General features: G+C 38.8%; 1 protein-coding gene across 2 annotated transcripts in view; it reads left to right on the forward strand.

Annotated features, from left to right (window-relative positions):
• The window catches only part of PDE1C (phosphodiesterase 1C), a 485,677-nt gene extending 480,823 nt beyond the window's left edge, over positions 1-4,854 (forward strand). For both annotated transcript variants that reach the window (XM_069461523.1, XM_069461524.1), the window contains one exon: positions 4,685-4,854. In XM_069461523.1, the coding sequence (XP_069317624.1) occupies positions 4,685-4,854 (170 nt within the window). The remainder of the gene's footprint in view (positions 1-4,684) is intronic.
• The last annotated feature ends 4,882 nt before the right edge of the window (positions 4,855-9,736 follow it).

Below are 9,736 nucleotides of genomic sequence, written 5' to 3' on the forward strand. Positions count from 1 at the left end.
TAAGCACACTGGTGGGTGAGAGGGGGCTTGGTTCCCAGTCCTTCTTCTGGACCAGGGGAGGGACCTTGTATTAGGGGAAATGGGTTCAGCTGTGGGAACTGCCCAGTCATTGAAAGGAGGAGGATCAGACCCCTTCCAATACCTCCGGAATAGCCAGAGGACGCATGAAAGCACCTTCAGGAGGCCACACCAGCACCGCGGAAGAAAGGTCCACATTAAATTCAAGATGGTGCCCTCATGCCTGATGCTGCTGTTGTGCCCTATCCTCAAATCACGTTCCACTGCAGAGGAAAAAGGCAATGAATGCACACAAAACAGCACTGTATGAAATTTTACTTTTTCCCACATTTTGAGTGAGGGTGACAGCAGGCCTATAAGTATTTCCACAATCTCAGCGGGGAACCGATCTCTGTCAGCGGGCTCAACTCTATTTGCAGTGACTCCAGTGGCAAGGAGAGTTTTTGTTCTGACAATCAGAATTCCAGCAATCGGTAAACGTTTCTTCACGCTGAAAAGTGGGAAATTCAATAATACTTTGGCTGAGTTCATGCGGAGCAGCAAAAATAGAATGAATGTGGAGAGGGACTGTGACTTGAAGAGCAGTGATTCAGCCGGCCCAGACGCTCTCAACAATCAGCTTTTAATCTGAAGCCCTCTCCTGTCTTCTCTCCATTCTCCAGGGTAACAGCACTGTTTTTATATTTATTCCTAGAGCGTTTGGTGCCATAATCCCTTGTTCACTCTAAGAAATGGAATTAAGCACTCTAAGATCTTAAGAAAAAAAAAAAAAACACCTCTGTTCTTCTATATTATTATAGAAGAATATATATTACTATATCACAGCAGGGTCATTTGCCGAAAATCTTCACTTTATGTTACGATAACTCAGAAGGCAAAGTTGGCATGGGTATCAAAGAGCTTGTAATAATAGCATCACTTATACCTGAAAACTTTTTTTCTCCTGTAATCTATAGGCTGAGAAAAGCATATTTAGCTGTGGGACCTCTGAGATGTCTGGTACTAAAGCCCAAAGTGAACTCAGTTTTACTTTTACTGACTTTCTTTCTATTAGGTATAATTTTGTAGAATAGCTCTGTTAGATGATTCAATAGAAGAAATCTTCAGTGGTATGTTTCTTTTTTAAAAATTACAAAAGTAAAACTTGATCATCGTAGAAAAATCAGAAAGCGTAAACAATCAAAAAGAGATAAAATAGCCATGTTTATACTACTCAGAGATAACCACTGCTAAGACATAAATGTATGTTCTTCCAGATTTTTCTATGCACATATTTATATATTTTATACTAATGACATTAGATGACCTATTTTTTATACTAATGACATTAGATGACATATACTGCTTTGCTTTTTTCATTTAACAGTATTACGCGAATCTCTATTTTTGTTAATAGCCATCTATATCATCTTTCTGCAGTGTCACAGTAGGATAGTTTAAGGATGTCCCAGAATTTAACCAATTTCTTGACTGTCCATTTGTTTCTAATCTTTGGCTCGATGATAAGCACCACGCATTTCCTGTTACTGGAACAGATTTGCAGAGCTGGTTTTTTGCAAGAGCAGCCTCAGTGATTTGGCAGAGGTGTCCCCTACCCTGGTTCTTCCAGCTGACCCAGAGTGGAGTGGCCTCCCATGACAACAAGAGAGCACCAGCTCTGCTCCTTCACACCCTTTACCTAATTATTGTAGCTCATCTGCTTTGGATCATCAAATTAACTAGTTTTCACCCTTATTCATGTTCACCTTGTCTCACTGTCCATTTTCCAGCAGAACCAAGCAGGGGTGGTGTGGAGTGGAGGCAGAAAGAATCAATCAATCGGGACTTTCCCTTCTGTTCATAGATTTGCAGATCAGATGATACACTTCATTATCATCATTATTATCTGAAGTCCATACTTTACCCAGAATTCCCTAGTTGTTACCCACTGTCTTTTTTCTGTTCCAGGATCTCATCCAGGACAACACATTGCAATTAATCATCATCTCTCCTTAGGCTTTGACAGTTTCTCAGACTTGCCTTGTTTTTGGTGACCTGTACAGTTTTGAGGAATATTGGTCAGGTATTTTGTAGAATGTACCTCAATTGGGACTCATTTGATATTTTTTCATTATTAGAACGGGATTATATATGTTGGAGAGGAAGACCACAGAGGTAAAGTTCTATTTTCATTACAAAATATTAATTTTCATCACATAATATAAAGGGTACCTACTAAAGACACGGCTTATTGCTGTTGATGTCACCCTTGATCTCCTGCATGAGGTCATGTTTATTAGATTTCTCCATTGTAAACTTACTCTTTCATCCCCTTTGTAGTCTGTACTTTCTGGGAGGATGTCACTGTCCAGCCCACACTAAGGGCTCCTTCTCCTTGAGGGAAGCATATCTACATAAATTATTTGTAATTCTTCTGCATAAGATTATTTGTCTATTTTCCTACAATTATTGATTTATTCAGTCATTTATTTATATCAGTATGGACTAACAGATATTTATTTTATACTTTGGTTTATAATCCAATATATCCTTACTTATTTTGTTGCTCAAATTATATCAGTCTTGGGCAGTTGGTAGATCTTTCATTCAGGACTCCTTTGTCTATCATTGTATTTGTTTGTTTGTTTGTTTTTGAGCACTTTTTCATTTTCATTTGAGTACATGTCCTAGGTACATCTTATATATTTTGTGCTCTAGTCTTAAAAGTAGTCATTTCTATAAGGAGCCCTGGTTCTTTATTGGAGAATGCTATTAGAAACCAATACCTGGGCACTAGATGTGTTAATTGCCACTAAGTCTTCTAGGTCCATAGCTACTTCATTGCTTCTAGACCCTTTTAGCTGATAGAGCAAAGAAATATACATGTGTATGCTAACCCAGGCATATGAACATATCTATATATATTTTTATATATAATCTATACCTTTATTAAGCAAAATATGAATTCATATTGATGTCTCCAAGATTAACCCATTACCACATGGATCATTTTACCCTCTTCCTTTTGCTTTTCTGAAAACTCCCATATCAATAGTTCTTACTATCCACTCTCCATTTACATAATTGTTCGATTCCAGTGTAAATGTAAAGTGGTATTAGAATTGCTAACCTGTACCTCCATGGGCAACAACTGTATCAACTAGAATACAGTGCTTGTATACAATTTGTTTGGCCTTTAGTCTTATAGATTCTACTCATATTAAAAGTTACTTAAGTGAGCATCTTGTCCTCCACCCTGTTCAATAAGGTTGTTTCCTTACATTTGCAATGCATTTAGATTGGATTGTTAACAGTTTGCACTCCATTTTGGGATTCCTCCAACCTCCTAAATAGTTTTTTTTTAATTTGCATACATTAAGTTTCATTTCTTATGCTATAAAGTTCTATGAGTTTTGATAATTGAGTGATGTCATGTATCTACTACTGCAGTACCCAGTATGGTATGGAATAGTTTCAGTTCCCTAGAATTCCTCTGTGCTTCACCTATTTAACCCTCACTTCTGCCTCCAACCCCTGGAAATCACTGATCTTTTTATCATCTCTATAGTTTTGTCCTTTTATGAATTTCATTTAATGGAATCATATGGTATGTACACTTTACAGACAGACTTCTTTCACTTGGCAGTGCGTGTTTAAGATTCATCCATGTCTTTGTGTGCCTTGATAGTTCATTTCTTTTTTATTACAATGAATAATATTCCACTATATAGATATACCACAATTTGTTTTTCCATTCAGCCACTGAAGGACGTCTTGGTTGCTTCTGGTTTTTGGCACTTAAAAATAAAGCTTCTATAAAAATTCATGTGCAGGTTTGTATGTGGACATAATTTTTCAATCACTTAGGTAAATATCTAGGAGCACAATTGCTGCATTGTATGGTAAGACTATGTCTAGCTTCATAAGAATCTATCAAACTGTCTTCCAAAGTTGGCTGTACCATTATTCATTCCCAGAAAGAATGAGAGTTTCTGTTGCTCTGCATCCTCACCAGCAATTGATATTGTCATTTTTTTAATTTTAGCATTGTATAGGTATGTAGTAGGACATCACTGTTGTTTTAATTTGCAATTTCCTAATGACAAAAATTATTGAGCATATTTTCCTATGCTTATTTGACACATGTATCTTCTTTGGTGAGAAGTCTGTTAAGATACTTTAATCATTTTTAAATTGGATTATTTGTTTCCTTTTGTTAAGTTATAAGAATTCTTTTTATATTTGGATACAAGGCCTTTATCTGCATTTGGCAAATATTTTCTCATTGTTGTACTTTTGTTAGCACATCAAGATTGAGTATCACTTTCCAACACTAAAATCTTACATACAATGCTAACTGCCATTAATGATGTGGCTGTGCTTACTGTGTTTGCTTTGCTGTTCCCAAGAGTGACCCCAACACTCCCTTTCACTTTCTTAACCCCATCCACTCATTGTCAAAAAACCTTTATGTACTGGGGTCTTTATTTATTTTAAGTGAATGACCAAGGTGATGATATGCTTATTCATCCATCTGCCATAAAGTTCCCGGTGAGAATCTTACCCTGTTTGTTTTCCTGTTTTGGAGGAAATGAACAGGGCAAGAGGAAGTTGCTCACAATATTTAGGTTGTGCCATGTCACTGGTGAGGCTAACAGTTGTCTGTCTTCCTTTCCATGGCCTCCAGTCATCAAGCCTCCTTTGCGTCATTTCAAACGTCCTGCGTATGCATCTAGCTCCTACACACCTTCAGTCCCAAAGAAAACTGATGATCATCCTGCAAGGTACAAGATGCTGGATCAGAGGATCAAAATGAAAAAGATCCAGAACATCTCACATAACTGGAATAGAAAATAGATCAAGGGGAAGAAGAGAAGGAGTGGAGGAGGCCCACCTGTGTGCCTTCCAGCTCTCATCGGCCACAGCAGGATGTGCCTCCAAGACCCTTGGAGGCTACTGGGGCAGGTACTATCGTGGTTGGCTCCACTAAGGCAAAATGAAAACCTTAGTGATTTTCCCCTTTGTGGTACTCTTATAGACTCATCAGTCTTCGGATGTGAGGTCAATCCAGACTCCAGCAACAAACTAGTAAGAGAGTTGTTTCATGTGGCTTTTATGGTATAGATCTTTCAAAGTCTAAATTGGACCAAAATTAAAAACATCCTTTTCAATTTTAAATACACCTATTTAAAATTCAAGTACATTTATTTAAAATTCAAGTAAACGTAACATTTGAAGTAAACGCATTCAAAACAAAAGTTGTGCTTCTGACTGTAACAATCTTAACAGGAAGAGAAGACTGATCGATTGTGTTCATGAATATTTCAGAATTTAGGCTTTACAAAGGAGACCTAAGTTAAAGAAAAAAGAGAGTTTTTTTTTTTTTTTGGTTTTTAATCACATGCTTTGTACCCAATAGCCTCGGTGTACCTGTAAGAATTTGAGGTTTTAGGAGATGCATTTGGCAGCTTTCCTCTAAGCCTGTACTTCCACCCACAGTAGAAGATGCTAAAAAAATCATACCGTAAAGACTCTGGGTTTGAGATTCACCACAGGAGAGGCCAGTTTGATTTTGTGGTCCTAGGATAGGTGGGTATAAAATGCAGAACCTAGTTTTGATTCCTTATTTCTAGATTTTTCTCCATAACTCTAGAGATGCCTTTAAGTTAAATTTCAGAGCATCTTGTTAGCAGACCACATGTTTAAAGCCCTTTGGGATCCCAGTTGCACTCTCTCTGTTGGTGGAATAGAGGCTTTATGATGCACCTCTCTTCATGGTAGTGTCTTTAACCCTTCTGTGTCTCTCCCCAGAGTTTTTACTTTGAGACTAAAATCACAGAAATGGCAAGGAAATAGCTTTCAATCCTTTTAGAAACAGCCTGGGGCAGCAGAGAAGCTAGGATGGTTGTCATGCAGTTCTGATCTTCATCCTGTTCTAAAACTATCTGCAGGTTGTTGGTTTGATTGTATAGTAATTTAAAGCCTTGGTTTGCCTAACTAGAAAGTGGGCTTGATAACACCCACTGTGCATTTGTGAGGAAGATTAGTGATAACGTAGATTTAGATTCTATTGCTGCGCCTGGAGAGTAACAGGCACAGGACAATAGCTAAGAGCATTTCACATTCAGGACAAACTTTCCAGGACAGCTCCACAAAGAAGGAGCTATTTGTTCCTTGATGGCCACAACCTTGAAGGCTTGATTGTAAAAGGTTTCACGTTCTCTCCTCTAATTCCCCACAGTTCACTTACAGTAAACTGCAGTTATTCAAGTTGAGTGAGCTCTAGAGTTCAGTGCCCATCATGCTATTGAGAAGTTTATTTATAATGTGCTTTATGAGGTTATTTCAGGGAAATTTAATTGCTATACAAAAAGAAAAATTACTGTGACTTTTTGTTAGGGGAGGCAATTGTCATTCTTAGCTCCCTGCCTGGTGTCTGGACAAGAAGACCCTTCTGCAAGCTGAGCGTCTATTCCATCTGCATTAGGTTAACTCAACAGGTAATTCCTACCTGTTTGCATACAGATGCTTTAGTGTGTGTGGCACAGAGCCATTTGGCTCCACAGTGAGGAGGCCTGTGGGGTAGTGGCCTTCTCAAATGATACTCCTCATCAATCTCTTGATACGTTCAGTCTTAGATATTGAGACTTCAGTGTGGCTGTGCTTTCTTGGCTGTGCATCTTGATGTTGGAAGCCATGTTCCTGGGGGAGAAAGTCGGCTCCTTCTGTATTCCTTTCTCCTAAGATGTGATTTTTCAATCTTTGCTAATGTTGTAACTGAGCAAATGTACAGATGTTGAGATTCTGCACTGCTTGTAAGATGCTTACCATGTGTTTGGCATGATGGATTGTATAGAAATGCAGAGTATATTCTTATAGTAAATAAAAAGATGCTTTTAAAAGACTTTCTTGTGTGTGAGTCATCTTTTTTTCCTCTGGAATTCTGGGATTCATCTGAAAAAAGTTAGATTTCATCTAAGTTTGATGCTGTTCAGCCCTGAATATCTTGTCAAAGTGAATAGTATAACTTATCCTTTTCAATCTGCTTCCTAATTGGGTAGGTGATAGCTATTTTTTAAGCCTCCTCCTCCCTAAAGAGTCAATGAATTAATTTGTTAATATGAATAAGCCACAATAGAGGGTAGTCAGTAGGTGAACACCTATATTATCAACTCAGTTTATATCATTGCAGGCCAAGCTGTCTAGCTAAGAGTTAAGAATTGGGACTTTAGAGTTAGAAAAGCATATAATTAAATCCTGGCTCTACCTTTTGTTTGCTCTGGGAGCTTTACCGAGTTACATAATCTCTCTAAACTTTAGTTTCTTCAGCTATAAAATGAGGATAATAATAATACTTGACTCATTATAGCACAAAGCTGGCCATATAGCAAGGACTTGATAAATATTAGCTATATTTCTTGGAAAGAGAGTGGAGTGTAGTAAAAAGAAGTTAGGCTTTTGAGTTCAAGAGCAACGTCCCTTACTATTCTATGACATCAGGCAGATAATCCTCTTCAACTTCACTTAAAAAGAGTTAATCATCTAACTGTGTATCATCCATCTGGCTGTTCCCACAGGTGCGGGCTTCCGCATCACCCTGCGCTTTCACCTTTCACCTGTATTCCTACGTTTGGTGGGAACCTGACATCCCCATCCCCACGGATCCCTTCCCCTGTGTCCCCACAGCCTTGGCATTCTTGGGCCTCCAGCTACTGTGGCCACCTCTTGCTGTCATGTCCCACTTCCTCTGACTCTCTCACCACCTCCCTGTGCCTAACCTCCCACAACAGCCGTCCTTCACTCTGTTCCTGTAATATTTGCCCTATTTCATTCTCCACACTCAATTGCTTTATTCTTCCAAAGCTCCACCAACACAAGTCTGCTGCACAGAACAGACTTTTCCTGAAGGTTTAGGGTGGTGGCACAGCAGAACCAACTACTTAAATTAAAAATTAGGCAACAAAAGTAAACTATCAGCTAGTCTCCCCTTTTGGAGGATTTCTGTGCTTCCTTAGCCACAGATGTGCCTCTATCTTCTTGGACTTCTTCTACCAAGGTCTTTTTCCTCCCCTGTTGAATGTCAGATTCCCGGGAATGTGCAGTACAGTCCATTTCTCACCCCCTGCACCACACAAGTTCTGGATATTTTCAAGGCACAGAAACTCACTCTGCCAAAGAGTAGGCACTTACTCTGTGTCCCTCTCCTATAAGCACATGGAACCCACAAAAGCTTCAAAATGGCAGGTTTTCTCTTTAACACAATCCAATGCTTAGGCTGGACCAATCCCTGTAAGAGAAGAGCAGTATTAATAAATATGTCTCTCCTTCTTCCACTCCACCTGACCCTGCAGGGGATTTCTGATTGCTTATTTTCCCCCACCTAGCTATAATGCCAACCTTGCAAGGGTAGGGCAGTGATGTCACTTATGAGGTGCTCAGAGAAGGCTAATTCTCTTCTCTTCCTACCTCTGCCTACTACAAGTCAGCTAAGTTTTACCATGTGCACGTCCACTAAGCTTCTGAAATAGAAAATCACACCAGCAATCCCACTGCCATGACTTTAGTCCCCGCGGGATGGAGGGAGAGGGTAGAGATGGTTGGTAACTATTTTTTAAGTCTATGATTTCCATCCAAATCCCTGTTCCTGAGGCAGATGGAAGGCCACTTATATAGTTGCAAACTTTCAATTTGTTTTCCCATTGGCTGCAACTTTACTTGATCAATTATATTCCCTTTGATCCATTTCCAATGAAAGAAGTACTATTGGGCCGACATTTTAGTTTATTAGGTATTTGTCAAATTAGGTTAGAAGTGAGGATGCTGTAGGACTGCGGGTTGGGCGTGGGTGAAGGATTAATGGCTCAGCTTCCAGGCTTGACCCTGAACTCAGCTCCAGCTGCCCTCAGCAAGGCCAGGGAGGCAAGAGAAGCCCCTGCAGTATTGTAGGTGGAGAAACCACTTTGCTGGTGGTTTTATTTTTAAGACCAATCTGGGAGAGTTCTGAGTATTCATTATAATTTTGTTACATTCAAAGAACATGAAAAGCTGCTTTTGGAGAATAACAAGTGATAACAACTATGAAATATTCTCCTCATCTGCATATTTTAACTTTATATGTATTTTAACTGCATCTTTAACTCATAATGTTCAACTTGGATTCTCCGTGGATTTTCAATGGCATGCTTTGTTTTGTAGACTTGAATGAGATTCAGCTGATCTGAGCCTACAGAAACACTTCATCTGAAAATCTGCCATTATGGGAAGGATTCATTTATGGTCATTGCCCTTTTAGCAGGATCTCTTATGACTCCCTGGATGAAGGAAGATTCCAAACTTTAAGACACAAAGGTAACAGGATACTAAATAACTATAACAGCAGAGACAAATATGTCCAATCAAAGCAGCTAAAATTTTGAAACGATAGAACACTGCTGTAGTATAACAGATTTTAAAATTCAGTTAATATTTTTTTTTAGAATACATCAGGTTCCAGGCACTTTTGTATATACCAATATATTTAACTCTCATAAGAAACCTGTGTGGGAAGACTTATTGTCCTTATTGCTGATTAGTAAATGGAGATTCAGATGGGTTAGATATTTTGCAAAAACTTTGCAGAGCTAGTAAGAAAGCGTAGACAGGAGATTTAATTAAGGTGCTTTGATTGCACTCCTCTATATTTTTTCCATACACTGTGTTATCCCCCAGACTATTTTGATGTACCATCATCACCAATTGT

This window comes from Eulemur rufifrons, chromosome 29 (assembly GCF_041146395.1).
Source record: "Eulemur rufifrons isolate Redbay chromosome 29, OSU_ERuf_1, whole genome shotgun sequence".
Classification (NCBI taxonomy): domain Eukaryota; kingdom Metazoa; phylum Chordata; class Mammalia; order Primates; family Lemuridae; genus Eulemur; species Eulemur rufifrons.